This window comes from Canis lupus, chromosome 8, assembly GCF_003254725.2.
Source record: "Canis lupus dingo isolate Sandy chromosome 8, ASM325472v2, whole genome shotgun sequence".
Classification (NCBI taxonomy): Eukaryota; Metazoa; Chordata; class Mammalia; order Carnivora; family Canidae; genus Canis; species Canis lupus.
In genome coordinates this window covers 64,121,215-64,140,405 of record NC_064250.1, presented here as the reverse complement: position 1 = coordinate 64,140,405, position 19,191 = coordinate 64,121,215, and the positions used below count along the sequence as shown (strand labels likewise).

The following is a 19,191-nucleotide window of genomic DNA, read 5'->3' as shown; positions in this document are numbered from 1 at the left end:
AGGAAGTGGCACAAGCTGGGAAGCCTCTCTCTTCCATGACAGGAGGGGATGAGGACTCTGGCACTGCCATGTTGTGCAGAACTGTGGACGGCGGCCTAGGAGGCAGGAAAGTGTCGGGAATGGAGGTGCTTCTCAGTAGACAGGCATTTCTTGCCCTGGAGCTCTGCTTCCAGTGATAAAGGGTGTTGCGGAAGACTAAAAGAAACAACCATGCCATATATTTCACACACAGCAGGAGCTCTCTTAGTACCTGTAGCAGGAGAATAAGGTTTCCCTTGCTATAGAATCACCCCTTGGCATCTGGTGTTGGTACTCATTGTGTATAAGCTTGGCCGTGGAGACAAGGGTGTGATGGCCACCGCAAGTTGTGTGTGTGTTTGGAGAAGTGCATGTGCTTTTTCATTATAGATCCTGGCCTGAAGCCAGGGTATATAGGGATTCCATGTTTCTCTCTGCTTAGCTCTGTCCCCTCCTGGGCCACATTTCTAGTAAGTCATGACTGCCAAATTAGAAAGTTTGAAGTACTGTGACCACTGTGTTCGTCATTATAAATCAACCCTGTATCTGATGCTGTAAGTGTTCAGTCCACAGATCTACACGGGGAAGAGTGGCAGTGATTTCTGTTTAAGCTAGTTAGGAAAAAACACCAAGACCATTTTGTTAGGTATGTTGGCAAAACATACGTGTATTTCCATTTTAAGGGAGACCTTACAAACAAAAGTTTAAATTTTTTTTCCCTCATCAATGCTTAACTTCCAAACGTATATAATTTTTTTAGATTGATAAAGGAAGCTGGCAAACAAGATCCAGAGCTGGCTTACATCAGCAGCAATTTTATAACTGGACATGGCATTGGAAAGAATCAGCCTCGGAACAAACAGATGGAAGCAGAATTCAGAAAACAGGAAGAGGTAACTTAAGTTGAAATCGTTGTACAATAACAATTTTCAGAATATATATAAACTGCTCATAGGAACTCCTTTTCTTCAGAATTGCTTGGTGTTTTTTGTAATATAGAATACTTGCTTGTAGATAGACTAGCTGTCTCCTATGAAGTAGCTGTATAGTGATTCATATGTTCAGAATTAGAATAGCTGTCTGGTAAATCAATTTTCTCTTAATTGCCATCAACCATTTCATTTTCCTTTATTGGACTGATGGCATTTCATAGAAAAACCAAGCATGTGTAACCATAACTTCTATTGACTCCATGTGACTGAGCAAAAAAAAAAATGAATTTTTTTTCCTAGAAATTGTTTTGTGTTCGGTTTAAAGTCCTGCCTTGGTTGGATACGTTAAAAGATTTGGCTTAATTTTTTTCATGCATCTTAAGATTTTAATATGAGAGACAGCAATCATAAAGATATGAAACCTAATATAGTGTCTGGCTGGCAAACAAAAACTTTTTATTTGAAGTTTGTTATTTAATATTTAAGTTAGAGGTAGAATAATTCACGTTGAAGTTCATTTTTGTCATAGCTTTTTGAATATTCCAAATCTGGGGAGTCCAATAACCAATGTGGTAGATTATTTAAAAGCCACCTTACTTTACTTATCCTGGATTGAGAAATGGTGTTATTTTAAATCTTAAATGAAAAAAATTTTCACTTTATTTTTAATCGGTAGCTCTGATTCCTTAAAATGAAAATGTCCCAAGATACCAGAAAATACATAGTGCCTTCCTTGTAATTTTTAATTACAAGCATTAGGGATTTTAGTGAAAGTTTTGACATCTTTGGAGGATTGTTGGCACAGTCTCAGAGATGCAAGATTACCACCATGACGGGTCAGAGTATCAATAGGACTCCAGAAGTGGATTCGTTTGGTCACTTTGTTGGTTAGATTCTTTTGTGGCCATCAAAGAAACCAGCCTTTTCAATCTGAAGGCTTTTTGTGATTTGTATATACTTCTGTATGGTAGAAAGTCACTTTGATTTTTCAAGTCCTATTCAGCTAAAAATTGTTATTAAAGTTTCTCTTTGCCCATGTGTTCATGCATCCTGAGTTTTGTGTAGTGTTGTCATCTTTAGCCTGGACTTAAAGATTTAGTGTATCTGGAGCATGTATCAGAAAGGACAGTTGTCATTTATTTATACTATGCTGTTCCTTTGGAAATTTCTTAGAAGTTCTTTGCTTTTCTTGATGGACTTTTTTCAGGTACTTAGGAAATTTCGAGCACATGAGACCAACCTTCTCATTGCAACAAGTATTGTGGAAGAGGGTGTTGATATACCAAAATGCAACTTGGTGGTTCGATTTGATTTGCCCACAGAGTATCGATCCTATGTTCAATCTAAGGGAAGAGCAAGGGCACCGATCTCTAATTATATAATGTTAGCAGATACAGACAAAATAAAAAGTTTTGAAGAAGACCTTAAAACATACAAAGCTATTGAAAAGGTAAGTCCAAAAGTCAATAGGGTATCTTTGAGTTATTTTTTATGTGCAGAAAAATAGATAAAAATAGCTTTATCTACAGAGAATAGTCTCAGCCAGGGGTGTGCAATGTGCACATTATAAAAAAGTCAAATAGTTACAGAGCCAGCAGTATTTTACAAAGTTTTTGAAAGCTCCTGGTGAAAATGGTCATATGGATTGTAGGGGAAGAAGCCTGGAAAGTAACCTGTTAGTGTGGACAGTGCAGTCACAGTTGAATGACTGAGTTGTGGAGTGATTGGAGGGTGATGACACAGCCCCTGTATGTGTGTGTGTGTGTTTGCACACGTGTGTGTATGTGTGTGTGGGTATGGTACCATGCAAACCCTGTGCATGTATGGTGAGTGTCTCCCATGATTGGAGCTGGGGGGGACTACTTTGGGAGGGAGTTTCTGCATCAGGTGACTTGGAGTATTACAGTGTGTTTAGGAGAGAGAGCTGTTTTTTGTCAAGAGAGCTTTTTCTGTAGGTACAGAGGCAGACAACTGATAAATGACAAAGAAAATATTTATTCTCATCATAATACCTGTTTCTGCAATGTTCAGATCTTAAGAAACAAGTGTTCCAAGTCAGTTGACACTGGTGAGACTGACATTGAACCTGTTGTGGATGATGACGACGTGTTCCCACCATACGTGTTGAGGCCTGATGATGGTGGTCCACGAGTCACAATCAACACGGCCATTGGACACATCAATAGGTATGATATGAAATCATTTGCATGGAAAGCCTAGGAGTATTGCAAGATCTAAGTCTAAACGTGTGAGTATTGTAGTGTTTTCCTTTTGCAAATATTCACCAGTCTCTCTGTTTATGGCTTGGTACTATTTTGATGAGAGAAAGAAAAGAAGTGTTTTTTCCCCATTCATTCTTCTTTTTCATCAGAAGGCAAAAACAGTATTGTGTAATGATAAATGTTTAGTTTTTGTTGGCAAGGCTGACTTAATGAAGGCATGCTTATTTTAATTAGATTTTACTTATATAGTACTCACTAGTTTTTTTTTTTTTAATTTTGGTATTTGTTGTTTTGCGCCATGAATGTTGAGGGATGTTAAATTTTCATTAACTACAATATAAGATTATGATATATTAACTTGTATTTTTTTAAGACTTTATTTATTTATTTGACAGAGAGATAGAGCCAGAGAGCACAAGTGGGAGGAATGGCAGAGGGATAGGGAGGAGGAGCTACCTGCTAAGCAGGGATCCCAACTCGGGACTCAATTCCAGGACCTCAGGATCATGACCTGAGCTGAAGGCAGATGCTTAACTGACTGAGCTACCCAGGCGGCCCTTAATTTGTGTTTTTAATTATGTTCTAATTTACTTTGTCTGAACTGATAATAACATTTCCAAGGACCAAGAAAAGCAGATACATACCTAGACTATGTATTTGAATAAATTTTGTGCAGAGGCAAAATAAAGAGCAATTCACATAAGATTTTCTTTTTAATGTTTTATTTTGAAACCATTTCAAACTTTAAAGTGTTGCAGGAATACTGCAGAGAACTCCTATTTACCCCTCACTAGAGAGACCTATTCAGGTGTCACGAGAATGTGTTTTTATAGTGAAAGGATCCAAGCCAGGATCAAGGATTGTATGCATTTTTCTCATCTCTCTAGTCTCCTTCAACCTGGAACCGTTCTTGTCTTTCCCTGACCTGGATGACCTTGCCACTGTTGAAAATTACAGACCGGTCATTTTGTAGTCTGTCTCTCAGTTTGGCTTTATCTGATACTTTCTGATAATTAACCCAAGGTTATGCACTGGGGCCTGCACATCACAGAAGTGGTGCTGTGTTCTCATTTTGTCCTACTGGGTATACTTGATGTCAGTTTGTGCTCTTAACTGGTGGTGGTGGCTCTGATCTGAAAGGTCTGCCAGCTTTTCCGCTATAGAGTTGCCTTTTCTCCCTTTATGAGTGCGTATTTCCTGGGGAGATATTTTGGAACAATATAAAATTTATTCTCTCTTCCCAGTTTTACCCATTAGTGAAAAGTATCCATTGGTATTTCTTGCCTGAATTGATTTTTGCTGTGGTGTCTGCAAAATGGTGATCTTCTAATTCCATTATTCTTCCTATTTGTTGGCATTCTACTGGAAGATAGAGCTTTCTCTTTTCTCCATTTATTTATTCTCTTTATTGTTTTTTTTTTAATCTAATATGAACCGATGGAGTTCTGTTTTATTCAGTGGGTTATAGTCTGGTTACTATTGTTTATTATTTATTTTCATGTTAAAATTATCTCAAATTTGGCCAGTAGAAACCCCTTCAAGCTAGTTCTTTTTACATCACCATTATTCTTTGATCACTTCATTATTTTATGGCATACTAAGATTTTTAGACACAACTTATGTTTTCTCTCCCCCAGCCTAGATATTGGCTCTTTTTCCAAAAGAAAATTCTTTTAGTGGCAGATGAGTGGTGTTCAGAAACCAAAATCTGGGTGCTGAGTGCTAGGTATACTCATTGCCTTTGGAGTATTGCTGCTTCTAGGCTCCTCGGTAGACAGAGCTAGAAACTACATTTATGTGTATATGTGTGCATATTCACATACACATTTATGGTCAGATTTATTTCTGTATCTGACTGCCTATGTGTTACCTCTGCTTTCACTGTCACACTACTGGGTTCATTCTAGCTCTCCTTTCTTCCGTCTTTATTTCTGGCTTCTTCAATAGTGAGAGGTAGGACTCACATTGTCCTCCAAAATTGTTACTCTTACATCTAGCCCTCTATCTGCAGGGCTGCCACCATTTGGGTGTCCTGACTGCGCAGGTCTTGAACTTACAGGGCGGCTGTCATTCCAGCGCCCTCCCTGTGAGTCCTGCCCAATTACTTGCCCACCGATTGCCTTCCTGTCCCAGCACCCACCTTTGCTCAGTTTCGGCACCTTTGAAGCTAGCTTCCTGCCCTGAAACACTCTCCTTGTGCTGCTGGGGGGTGTGTGGTGGGGGAGTGGGAGTGATCATCTTGTTTTGATGCCTTTCCGTTGTGTCAGTACTGAGCTGTGCTTCCAGCCTCTTCTGATGCCTTTCTTGCACAGGCCCTGATATAATCTGCGGGTGCATATACGATTTAAGGAACAAACATTGGTGATGTGTTCTCTTAATGGATTCTAAACAGGATTTTCTGCACTGTAGAGTAGCACTGGACATACGCATCTATTTAAACTCATTTTAATTTTAATTAAAATTAAATAAATTTTAGTTTCCTAGATGCCTCGCCACATTTCAAGCACTCACTCAGTGGCTGTCCCATTGGACTAGTGTAGACACAGAACATAATTGCAAAAGATTCTGTTGGACAACACTGTTCCATCTTATTGAAAGTTCAAAGCAATGAAGCTCAAACTTCACATATTAAATACCAATCTAGTAGAGGGGAAGAGGGACATGAAAAATTAAACTTGAGGCTGTGAATATCAATACAGATTTTTTTCCTCCATTTCTCAGGTGTAGATTTAGCATCAGAATTTCTTTTTCTTCACAGATACTGTGCTAGATTACCAAGTGATCCGTTTACTCATCTAGCTCCTAAATGTAGAACCCGAGAGTTGCCTGATGGTACATTTTATTCAACTCTTTATCTGCCAATTAACTCACCTCTCCGAGCCTCCATTGTTGTAAGTTTAGAAAAAGAAATGATTGTGCCTTTAAAGTATGTCATTAATGGATTGTTTTTCAGCTTCTCTATGCCAGCACAAGTAACAGGGAAATTTAGCTTTTTAAATCTGTTCCTTAAGAGTAGGTTTATAAATCTCTTTTGTGGTCAGCCACATGTTCAGACTTTCAGTAGACTATATGAGTAGATGACCTGTAGTTCTCTCTAGGATCTTAGTAATATCAACATTCAGCTGTGGCTTAGACACATAGAGGGACAGAATTTATTAAATATATTTGGGCTTCTCTAGCTGTTTTGTTGTTCACTTGAATATCTCCCTTTGTGTAACTGCCGTCCTTGGTCCCAGTACTGATTTCCAGATATTATGAGATGACTAACTTCTGTTGCACATGAAAATTTGTCAGTACTATTAACCTGTAAGTTACAGCCACATTTTGATAATCTTTTTTTTTTCTTATTTTTAGATTAGTGAAAATAAGCTACATTAAAATCTTAACTGAAATTTATAATCATTAAAATTGCCAAATCTTCATTATGATTTATCTAGGCTTAACTGGGCAGGACTTTTAAAAATGGCATTTCAACTGTGGAGATTATGGTTTTAACAGACTTGCTGGCATTTTTCAAAATAAAGCACTTTGTTCTCATAAAGTTCAGCTTTAAAGATACTGGTTTCATAGAAGTTTTATGTGTTAATGATAGATAGCTATGTGCCCGTACAGTGGAAATGTTTTTTGTGACTTTCAGGGTCCACCAATGAGCTGTGTACGATTGGCCGAAAGAGTCGTAGCTCTCATTTGCTGTGAAAAACTGCACAAAATTGGTAAGAGTGTTTGAAAAAGCACATGCAAATAAAAATAAAGTTGAAAACATTGTAAAACAAAAGCATATCAAGGACTTTACAAGTCTCTGAGGATTTTGTGGCATTCTGAACTCCTTGCTCTCTCTGCTTTGGCGAAGACTGATGTAACTATGATATAACTCGAAGGTCCTGTAACATGTTCCAGCTCTTTGAGCTCTGCTGTGAACAACTGTAGCATATAGCATATTTGCTTCCTGTACTGACTCCTTGTCAGTACGGAAAGGCCTTCTTGTAACTGTTGAATCACGAACATTTGTTTTAGTGGGTCAGTCTCTCAAATTTATCCATTTTTTTTTAAACGGGAAGTTTTGTTTTCCATAGATTTTGTAAAACAATGGTTATGGGCTGTTTTTCTGTTTCAGTATTATTTTGAGAAGTTTTTTTTTTTTTTTTTTTGATTGGAGTATAGTTGGCATGCAATGTTAACGTTGGTGGCAGGTGTACAACGTAGTGATTCCACGAGTTCAGACATTAGGCTCTGCTCACTAGCAGTGCAGCTGCCATCTGTTACCATATGGTGTTATCACAGTCCCTTGCACCACATTCCTCATGTTGTGCCTTGTTTAGATGATATGTTTGCATCTTAGAATGGAATCTGTAACCCTGCTTGCACTGAGTATATGAATGCCAAAATAGACTGCCTGACGCATCATGTCTGGTCACTTTGTGTTATTAAAAGTACAGATGCTTTAGTTTCCATTACCCTTCTTGCTGCTTTCTAACAGAACACTTTGCTCTGGATTCGTTAGTCATTAGAGAGGCAAAATCTGGGCTGCTTATATTAATTCTCTTTAAATTTTTTAGGTGAACTGGATGACCATTTGATGCCAGTTGGGAAAGAGACCGTTAAATATGAAGAAGAGCTTGATTTACATGATGAAGAAGAGACCAGTGTTCCAGGAAGACCAGGTTCCACAAAACGAAGACAGTGCTACCCAAAAGCAGTTAGTATTGGTTAGAACCACATACAAATCTAGCCTTTTCTGACTTTTTATTTCCTGCTACATCAACTCGACATTCCTCTGCTTGGCTTCCCAGACCTTGTCACTTGGCCACTTGGGATCTCAGCTCATGTCCTCCCATGACAGCTTTTCTTTCAGATCAGACAGCCATTCCTCCTTCCCACGTGCACTGTGAGCTCTTTCCTACTTAGGACAGGCTTTTATTTTCCTTCTCAAAAGGAGTTTGGACTCATTTGTCAGATTCTACCCAGAATGAGTGTTTCCTTTAAAGAGACATTTTTTTGTTTCATTCACATTAGCCGTAAGATTTTGGTTTTACTTGTGTTTGGGGCTAAGACAAAGGAGGATTTGCATGATAAAAGAGACAGGCGAAAGAGTGCTGCCTCCACACGCAGGCTCAGTGGCCTGTGTAAGGATTGTGACAGCCAGGGTCTGTCAGGAACAAGGTGGTAGCCTGCCAGCAGTCAGAACCAGTTTCTTCAGCGTGCTGGGTCTGGCTGGATGTGCCGCATCCTGGCAGGATGCATGTGCTACGATGTCCCTCTGAGTCTGACTGCTCATTAGAGCCACACTGGGTTGAGGTACTTGAATATTTGCCTTAAAATATTTGCTGATGTTTGTCCCCTGTAAGGATCACAAACAAAAGCAAAACTTTCCTGTGTATTTTCTTCTTAGCCTAAAAGTATGGTTCTTTTGTCTCATTTTTGCAGTTATGTTGAGTTTATACTTTTAAAAAAGTTTTCACTCAGTTTCACTTGAGCATTTTCAAGATTCAGAAGCACATTGGCTGTTTAAAAATTAGGAATATGACCCATTTCCCAGCCTTCCTACTCTAACATTTACCCCAAAGGCCACTGGACTCATTTCATAGGACAGACATCGTCGTTCACAAGAAGTGTTTTAACTAACAGATACCTTCTGGATTATCTGATATTCTATTAACTGTAACCATTTCCTAGCCGGTGTTTCTGTGCCTTTTAACTACAGATGCGATCATTAATGTCCCTGCACCTCAGAAACCGCATGATTCTACTGAGTGGGCTTGTATGAATATTGAAAGTTAAGAAACAATCTCAGATTCGTTAAATTCCGGTTGACTCATATAATCAGATAGCCATTAAAAATGATACAGAGAAAGGTATTCTCATTGTAGTAAGTGGAAAGATCAGGTGAGGACAGTCTTTGTTATGCCATTCCATTTGTAGTGAAAAAACACATGTGCATAATATGTTTATATACGTTTATACACAGGAAGAAGTCCAATACAGTGTATTGGAAGGAAGTTAGTAAAGGTTATATGTGAGCAGTAAAATTATGTGGGATTTGAAAATTTTGCATTTGTTTTCTGATATTCTATGGTGTTGAAAGACCAAAAGTCCCAAGGGAGAAAAGAGCTTTCTAATAATAAGAAGTAACCCAAATGAATAGTGTCTCTAAGAGAAGACCCTATACGGCTCAATTGTTGTATATAGTTTTGGTATTAGTTGTATAGTCAGCAGTGCGTTTTAAGGTGGGTGACCTTAGACCACCTTGCAGCCCAGACCTGAGAAGTGCTTGCTGTCCACCAGGGTTAAGTAATTATGTCTCCTGCCCTGGGTATTTTCTTACCTTTTTCTCATCAGCTTTTAGTAAAGCTAGGAAGAAATTTGTTTTCTTGCCAATATCTGGAAAAGAGGCTGTTAACCCTGGATCTTGATGCTTAGGTTTTCTTTTTCCAATTCTAGATTCCAGAATGTTTAAGGGATAGCTATCCCAAACCTGATCAGCCCTGTTACCTGTATGTGATAGGAATGGTTCTGACGACGCCCTTACCTGATGAACTCAACTTCAGAAGGCGCAAGCTCTATCCCCCTGAGGATACCACACGATGCTTTGGAATACTAACAGCCAAACCTATACCTCAGGTAGTCGGTTTCTTATGACTAAGATACAGATACCTGGTTTTTTTAAGAAAAGAGAATGACCATTTAATAGTAACTATCTTGTTACCTCAGAATGTTTAATATATTTAAAAATCAAGGTGTCCCTTCTATTTCCTGGATTGAAAGCATCATTCCTCCTCTGAAGTTAAATATTTATAATGGCATAAAATACCTGTTAACTTTGGGGATGCTCTTTTTCTCCCCCCCCCCCCCTTTTTGCTAAGATCCCGCACTTTCCTGTGTACACGCGCTCTGGAGAGGTTACCATATCCATTGAGTTGAAGAAGTCTGGTTTCACATTGTCTCTACAAATGCTTGAGTTGATTACAAGACTTCACCAGTATATATTCTCACATATTCTTCGGCTTGAAAAACCTGCACTAGAATTTAAACCCACAGACGCTGATTCAGCATACTGTGTTCTACCTCTTAATGTTGGTAAGAAGAGCCCAGGCTCTAAAGTGTTCGGTGATGCTATCTGAAAAGAGGGAAGTTTGCTTACCAATAGTTTATTGTGGATACTAGAGAACTCTCTTACTAGAAAAAGCTCTACATTAGACACATACATGACTATATGGCTTAAGTAAGAATCTTCTCTGTGGTACATTTTAACAAGCTAAAGAGTCTTTTTCCTTCCCTAAGTGAATGACTCCAGCACTTTGGACATTGACTTTAAATTCATGGAAGATATTGAGAAATCTGAAGCTCGCATAGGCATTCCCAGTACCAAGTATTCAAAAGAAACACCTTTTGTTTTTAAATTAGAAGATTACCAGGATGCAGTTATCATTCCAAGGTGGGTATTGAAGGGGAAAGTAAAGGGGTGGTGGTATTTTGTTTTCAGAGATTCACTTGTTCACGTGGAAATGTCAGTGGGCTCTAGCATTGAGGTCACTTAATAGGAAGTTTAGGTGTCTCTTCCTGGTGGGCTTGTTCTCCCTGGTTGACTTTGTCTTGCAAGAAACAATACCTGGCACACTGTTGGTGTGAGGGTTTTTTTTTTTTTACCTTGTGCAGCTCAGATAATCTAAGTGATGTTGAAAGACTTTCTTAAAATCTTCTTACTCCCCAAAGTCTTAAAGGATTTGATTGCAAATAATAGCTTCCCAAACTTTTTATAAGGAATAATGAATGGCGTTATGTACAATGAAGTAGTAAATCAGAATGCTTTTTTCTTATTTTGTAAAAACTTAGGGGATAGAGTTTTTGAGCAATAAATTTAAATATAGGAACTTCTCATAAAATTAGAGTACTATCTGTAATTCAGTCTTTCTTGATTTTTTTTTTTTGTTAAAGCCATATTTTAATTTTTTTTTAATTTATTTATGATAGTCACAGAGAGAGAGAGAGAGAGAGAGAGGCAGAGACATAGGCAGAGGGAGAAGCAGGCTCCATGCACCGGGAGCCTGACGTGGGATTCGATCCCGGGTCTCCAGGATCGCGCCCTGGGCCAAAGGCAGGCGCTAAACCGCTGTGCCACCCAGGGATCCCTAAAGCCGTATTTTAAATGTTAGCTATCATCAACTTAATACCGTAAGTGGTCCCTCAGTGCATTTATGAGGTCAGTACCTTTCACAGTTAGCATATTAGTTACGCAGGGTGCATGCTTGCTCAGTTGGTGGGACATTGAAAGTTTTTTTACCCTGTTTGTACTGGTGAAATTAAGGGATATTTAAAGGTACTATTTAGCATTAGTATGTCAGTGAAGCACAGATATTTATTTATTTATTTATTTATTTACTTACTTACTTATTTTTTTGAAGCACAGATATTTAGAATGTGGATGATAGTAGAGTGAAGAGTCAGTTTTCCCGTAACCTAAATATACTTTTCATTGTGAATCCACTTGAAATATATTATTTGGAATCAAAGTTTTCAGTAATGCTGTTTATATTTAATCTTTGAACTTACTTTAAAATCATAATTTGCATTTTCATATTAAAAATATTTGTTGAGGGATCCCTGGGTGGCGCAGCGGTTTGGTGCCTGCCTTTGGCTCAGGGCGCGATCCTGGAGACCTGGGATCGAGTCCCGCATCGGGCTCCCGGTGCATGGAGCCTGCTTCTCCCTCTGCCTGTGTCTCTGCCTCTCTCTCTCTCTCTCTGTGACTATCATGAATAAATAAATAAAATCTTTAAAAAAAAAAAAAATTTGTTGAGAGTAGTTGTCTTAAGTGTATTATTTTTCTTTTTTAGATATCGTAATTTTGATCAGCCTCATCGATTCTATGTAGCTGATGTATACACTGATCTTACCCCACTGAGTAAATTTCCTTCCCCTGAGTATGAAACTTTTGCAGAATATTATAAAACAAAATACAACCTTGACCTGACCAATCTCAACCAGCCACTGCTGGATGTGGACCACACATCTTCAAGGTAAGGGGTTTCAGAAATGACATCTGAATTTTGCTCGAGGCATTATCTGTAGAGGTCCATAGACAGATGTACAGGTTCACTGTCCCCACTGCTACCTGTAGACTCTCTGATATCAGGAGATCCTTTCTACGTAGAACTGCCCAGAATGGGGTCCAGGAGTCCAGAAGTCTGCAGTTTACATGAGCTCTTCAGGTGACTTGTAGGCACACTGAAGGTGTAGATCCACTGTGAAGAATGTACTTATTTTTACTTTTTGTTTGATAAAATTATTTTGACATTTTTATAGACTTAATCTTTTGACACCTCGTCATTTGAATCAGAAGGGGAAAGCGCTTCCTCTTAGCAGTGCTGAAAAGAGAAAAGCCAAGTGGGAAAGTCTGCAGAATAAACAGGTAATATGTTCTTTGTTATTAGATAATTTAATATTTCGTGAGGTAAGTTTGGCTTTTATATTATCAAGTTAACTGAGTGACATCTGAATTTCTTAAAAGTTCCCCAACTCTTAGGATTTGATATGTTAGAGGTAGTATTGTGTGTTAACATGTTTTCAAATGTCTTTTTGGAAGTATGAAAGGTTTGCTTTTATACTTGGTCTGTTGATACAATTCATCCCTATAAATCCTAGGATAAATCCCATTTGGCCTTAAAGGATTATTTTTATAAATAAGATTTTTACTAGTATTTATGATTTTTGTCTTTATCCATTAGTGAAATTAGTCTTAAATTTAATTTTTTGTTCTTTTGTGTGTTTGCTTTATATTATCCATATTTTTCCTTATTCAAAGATACTGGTTCCAGAGCTCTGTGCTATACACCCAATTCCAGCGTCACTGTGGCGAAAAGCAGTCTGTCTCCCTAGTATACTCTATCGCCTTCACTGCCTTTTGACCGCAGAGGAGCTAAGAGCCCAGACGGCCAGCGATGCTGGCGTGGGAGTCCGATCACTTCCCGTGGATTTTAGGTATGCCTGTGCTGTCAGCCAGAAAGAATATGGGTCATGAAATCCTATTTGCAAAACAACTGGATTAATTTCAAGTTTTAATTTTATATAAAATAATTCTTACAAGGTTAAAAAGAAAGCACGGATGTCTAAATACATGTAATAAATGCATCCTTTGACTCCTGTGTCCTTGTGAAGTCACAGAGGGCTAGGGGTTCCTTCTCTAGTGATGACAGTCAGAGTGAAAATGGAAACAGTTCTTTGTAACTTGCTCACCTTTTAAGCCTGCTTTCCTCTTTTATAAATGTATATATATAAAATGGCAATTGCCTCAGTATGTTCTTTATCTTTTTCATTTTCTTCCCACTAGGAAAGTGGCCACATCCTCAGGAAATTATTGGCTTAACCATTTTGATTAATTTTGGTTATCTAGTTGTCAAGACATGATGGTTCTAGGGATTAAGGAACGTGAAAATAAAATAATAATAGTCACAACTGCGTTTATTGCGTACTTATTATAATGTCCAACACTAGTTTTAAATGCTGGAGCCTTTATTAGGTCACTTAATCATTAGAACAACCCTGTGAGTCTCCTAAGCTATTAGCTCCTCTTCCAAGTGTGGGAAGCCAGGGAGCAGGGGAGGTTCCATAAAGGACCATCTGGTCAGCTGGAGGGCCTGGGATTCCAGCCCACACAGTGGGTCCAGGCCCCATGGCCAACCCCAAGCCTAACCTCCACAGCATGCTTGCCGTAGCAGTGGATGAAAGCAGAAGAGTGAATGAACAGTCCCACTCCCTGATTCACATTGTGCAGAAGTCCAGTAATGTTGATTTCTGCCTTATAAACTTGTTTCTGTTCTAAAGTAGGAACTGATTTATAGGGATCTTTATTTTATGTCTTTATTTTATTCCCATTGTTCTTGTTCTGAGCCTAGCTCTTCTGAAGGATCTGATGAAGTCATAAAAATGTCTTTTCAGATACCCTAACCTAGACTTTGGGTGGAAAAAATCTATTGACAGCAAATCTTTCATCTCAGTTGCTAACTCCTCTTCAGCTGAAAATGAAAATTACTGTAAGCACAGCACAATTGTCGTCCCTGAAAATGCTGCACGTCAAGGTGCTAATAGAACCTCCTCTCTAGAAAATCATGACCAAATGTCTGTGAACTGCAGAACGTTATTCAGTGAGTCACCTGGTAAGCTCCAGATTGAAGTTGTAACAGATCTTACAGCAATTAATGGTCTTTCTTATAATAAAAATCTTGCCAATGGCAGTTATGATTTAGCTAACAGAGACTTTTGCCAAGGAAATCAGCTGAATTACTACAAGCAGGAAATACCTGTACAACCAACTACCTCATATCCCATTCAGAATTTATACAATTACGAGAACCAGCCCAAGCCCAGCGATGAATGTACTCTACTGAGTAATAAATACCTTGATGGAAATGCTAACAAATCTACCTCAGATGGAAGTCCCACGACGGCCGCAATGCCTGGTACTACCGAAGCTGTTCGAGCGCTCAAGGACAAGATGGGTTCTGAGCAGAGCCCTTGTCCTGGGTACTCCTCGAGGACTCTTGGCCCAAATCCTGGACTTATTCTGCAGGCTTTGACCCTTTCAAATGCTAGTGATGGATTTAACCTGGAGCGGCTTGAAATGCTTGGTGACTCCTTTTTAAAGCATGCCATCACCACATATCTATTTTGCACTTATCCTGATGCTCATGAGGGCCGCCTTTCATATATGAGAAGCAAAAAGGTAAGATACTGTTTTTTTTCTGAATGGTTCAAGCCAACTATTCATTGTGCCTAAAAGTGGCTTAAGTTGTTGGATGGTTTTAGAGGATGAGAGATTGCTTAGAGCCTGTGGCACACCCACCCAGGAGTTGACTGAGATCTCTTTTTCACTGATGAGGCACTTGGGTTTTGGGCGAGTGTTAGCTGATCCGTATCTGCCTTATTTATTGGTAGGAATTCAGTTCTCCTAGGACCATTGTGAGAGTGTGCATGCTTACTAGATCCTGAGGGAGATATAAAGAAATATGTGGCATAGTTACTCATGCTTTAATTTTATCCAGTTTAGCATTTATTTAGGAGAATGCTATTCTGGCACACAAGGCAAACAGACATCAATAAAACACAAGTCTTGTATTGAGGAGCTCATCTTTGAGGTTTTGGAGAGTGAGGAAGGGAAAGAGTAGCAGTGCTCTAGCTCAGTGACTCTTCAGTATAAAGGAAGTGATGCCAGAGCTCCAAGCAAGCAGTGCTTGAGAGGCCAAAGGAAGAGTGTGTTCTGAAACCAGTGCGAATTAAGATTTAAGGAAGAAAAGCAACAAAGTCACACTATTTAAGTGATGATAGAAGAGGTATCACAAGGCTACCTGTACCTGCTTGACAAATAACTTAGAAAGCTGCTATTTGCCCTAAACACTTAGAAGGAAGGAGTATCACATGTAATCAGAGGGCGTTGATGGAAGAGGTGGATTTATAGTGTGTAAACACAATGAACAAATGGCAGAGCGTGTTAGCACTCTGACTAGACTGTGGCAGCAGTCAGAAGTGTGGAAATACCTGAGAAAAGATTAAAAAGGCAGGTGGGTGAAGCTCTTGTGGAAAATCTTTAGTCTCACTAGGCAAAGGAGTTTGCACTTATTTTGAATGTTGAAGACACTTTAGCTCAAGAGCCTCTACTTTTTTTTTTGAGAGGGAGAGAGAGAGAGATATTGGGAGGAGGGGCAGAGGGAGAGAATCCTAGCAGGCTCCATGCCCAGTGCGGAGCCTGATGCAGGGCTCAATCTCACGACCCTGAGATCATTACCTGAGCCAAAATCAAGAATCGGCCGCTCAACCGACTATGCCACCCAGGTGCCCCATGAGTGGCTCTTAATGTTCATGAAGTGGTGGTTGTAAACGATGGCTCTGACAGCAGAGTGCAGCCTGAGTGGAAAAGCGAAACCAAACCAAGCTGAGCGATCAGTTGGGGCTTTGAATCTATGCAAGCGGAAAATGGGTTAGTTGTGGAGTTCTGGCAGTGAGGAGAGGGCTGAGGTGAGTAGTATTTCAGAGGGAATGCGAGTTGTAGCTCACAGCAAGTGCCTCCTTTAGCCAGACACTACTCTTGCCACCTTCTGTAAATTGCCTGATGTAGTTCTGTACACTTTTATTCTGTAATTTTATTTATAGTTGTATATACTTCTATTATCCATAGTTGCTAGATGAGGGTACTGAGGCAAGAGACGATCGCTTGACGCGGGTCACATGAGACTATGTGGCCGAGCCCAGAGAGTCTGGGCTTAGGGACCTAGCTCTTCACCACCACACTCCTCAATCTCCGATGTCACGCTATAGCAGCAGACACTACCTCGGGTGTTTTATAGACCTCGCATGTACAGTCTTCTGAGAGAGCCCCTGGGGGATAGACATTGTGTCTCCATTTTGCAGATGGAGAAACTCTACCCAGAGACTAATTAGTTCCTGCAAGGTTACCTAACTAATCAGAGAGTTGGGGGTGATGGAGGTGAGAGCCCATACCCTTCACCCTCCTTGCTGCCTGTCAGTGTAATGAAGGGCAGAGAGGCCTCTGATGCCAGGGTGACTGTGTGTAAGCTGGGAAATTAGGGCAATGGTGGTGCTCGTGGTGACATAGGTGTAGCGTTTTCAGACTTCGTAGAAAATGAAGTGGAATATTCACTGAAGTATTGAGATAATTTAGATAAGGTTTGGGGGAATAGTCTCTGTAAGAGTGATAATCAAACTGTCAGAACAAACGAGATTTCCATAAGGTGTAGGAAGAAAATGTCAGAGCCTGAGGATGAGTAGGAAGGAATAGTACATGTTTTCTGTTAGGTAAGAAAGAAGTTCATGTACATTTCAAAAATTTCATCTGTTTGTCTCCTGGGAAAGCTTTGACTCCTTATTTCCTGTAGAGATCGTTGTTACTCCCTCAGCCCAGTGTCAAAGGAAGGCCTTGTCTGTGCTCACACTCCAGACACGTCCTGTGTCCCGACCAAATCTAAGCCCCTGGCTAGTCTCCATATGGGCTCTGCACGTGCACACCCACTCTGTTCCTCTCCCAGTGCTCTTCCCGTTTCTGCCCAACCCATATTGCACCTCAGAGCCCTTAGCTTTTGCTTCCTGTTCCTTCCTGCCCACGATTCCATCTAACTTTGAACATGATTGCCATCTTCATCCTCTCGTTGCCTTCTGTGACACTGTGATCCCATATAGGCACAGGGATGCTGGCATTTACCAGAGCTGTTCCGATAGCATGCTGCATGTGGTGCCACGGGTAGATGCCTGTCCCTCCCAGTTGGGTCGTCTGCAGGGACTGCTCCTCAGTCTCGTGGACTCTGTTCTTTCAGGGGCACCCGACCAGGTGTTTCTCCCGTGGCAGGTGCCTGTTCAGTGGTGTTGAGCTCCCCTGGAAAAGGGGCTTATGAAGTATTTGCATAAAAAGGAACCCCATTTGTAGAAAATGAAAATGAGATTGACAGTTCTAGATCCTCATTTCCAGGTTTTCACTAGACATCTCTGGATAAAAATGTTACAGTTTGAATAAGTTAGGGAGGACATGGAGTCCATAGGAAAAACACACCAGAGGGTAAACAATGAAGCTATTTTATTGTTGTGAGTAATATTACCTTTTGCTCTGTTTTAAAATGGTTGAATAAAAATATCTTGAAATGCCATCCAAAACAAAGGAATGATATTTGAGAAAATAATTGTAATTAAAGTTATGTTTGTGGCTTAGATTCTAGGAGTATGAAATTATTTTAGCTCTGTTCAGTGCCAACTTCCACTTTATAGCCAGAGTTGTGGCATTCCCTCCCGTTTATGTCTTTGAAAATATTGTGACATCTTAGACTTTTTATGTGGATTTTTTTCTATTCTGATAGTCCCAGTTGGCAGTTTGCATTTAATATCATTAGGTTGTATTTCCAAATGTTTGAAATTGTATGAACTATTTGTTCTGACTTTGTAAGGAATTTGCATATCAGTTTTTTCTAATCTGCATTTAAAATCAGAAATTCTCATCTACACTGAAGGATGTAGAATATATGGGAATATAATATTTGCTGTCGTGAATAAATTGATGATCAGATACAATAATATGAAGAGCATTGAGCTAAAAATATGTTTATTTGCCTGGTATGAATTCCAGCAGTGATCATATGCAGATAAGCATCTTAAAATTTTTTCTGCTAAAGGTCAGCAACTGTAATCTGTATCGGCTTGGAAAAAAGAAGGGACTGCCCAGCCGCATGGTGGTATCAATATTTGATCCCCCTGTGAATTGGCTTCCTCCTGGTTATGTAGTAAACCAAGACAAAAGTAACGCAGATAAATGGGAAAAAGATGAAATGGTAAGTTTTTGGTAACTGGAAGCATTTATTTCTTGGTGAACTGGAGAATTTTGTGCTATTAACTTTTGTGTTTCCTTTCCATGGTGTATTTATAGTAGAGTAGGTATTTGGTATAGTGAATTAATTCCTTTAAATAGACCGTCTCTTCATTGAATTTTAGAAACTGTTATTTTGACGGGGAGAGGATTCTGTCTCCTTTTTTTTTTTTTTTCAGGAGCATAAATATATATGATGCTGTGACTCAAAACAAGAAAAAAAGCAAAACTCCCTTAACATTTCATTTCACTGTTATGTGTAAGAATCTGTCATCTATCCTTAGCGCTCTGTTCAGTAAGATGACTCTTCAGTAATGACTTGTGATCTTCAGTCTGTGAAATAATTTCAGTAAAGCCTTGCTCTGCAGGTCAGGGTTTTCTCAGTTAGGACTAGGTCTTCTCTGATGACCTTAAAAAAAAATCATAAAGATTGTAGTTTTCTGGAAATAGTTTAAATCTTGCCAGTGGCTTAAGGGCCAAATATTAGATGCAGCTGCTTCGTTTTGTCTTGTCTTGAAGGCCACCAGAGGGCACCTCGGAGGGCCTCAGAGCTGGAAAAGCCGTCCACCCAGAGGTGGGCCGCTGGAAAGCACTGGTGCCTCTGCCAAAGCCGAAGGCGATCTTGTGGCCGCTTTCATTTTGCGGCCGTTGATTTTGCATTAGA

The 19,191-nt window shown here is 39.5% G+C and overlaps 1 protein-coding gene across 1 annotated transcript in view; it reads left to right on the top strand.

The window, feature by feature from the left end:
* DICER1 (dicer 1, ribonuclease III) overlaps positions 1–19,191 on the top strand; it is a 72,773-nt gene that overhangs the window by 40,313 nt on the left and 13,269 nt on the right. The window contains 14 exon segments of the mRNA XM_025444174.3: positions 779–911; positions 2,158–2,400; positions 2,982–3,136; positions 5,931–6,063; positions 6,810–6,885; positions 7,729–7,868; positions 9,611–9,790; positions 10,033–10,246; positions 10,451–10,604; positions 12,004–12,186; positions 12,473–12,578; positions 12,972–13,147; positions 14,105–14,888; positions 18,337–18,492. Of these exon segments, the coding sequence (XP_025299959.2) occupies positions 779–911; positions 2,158–2,400; positions 2,982–3,136; positions 5,931–6,063; positions 6,810–6,885; positions 7,729–7,868; positions 9,611–9,790; positions 10,033–10,246; positions 10,451–10,604; positions 12,004–12,186; positions 12,473–12,578; positions 12,972–13,147; positions 14,105–14,888; positions 18,337–18,492 (2,833 nt within the window).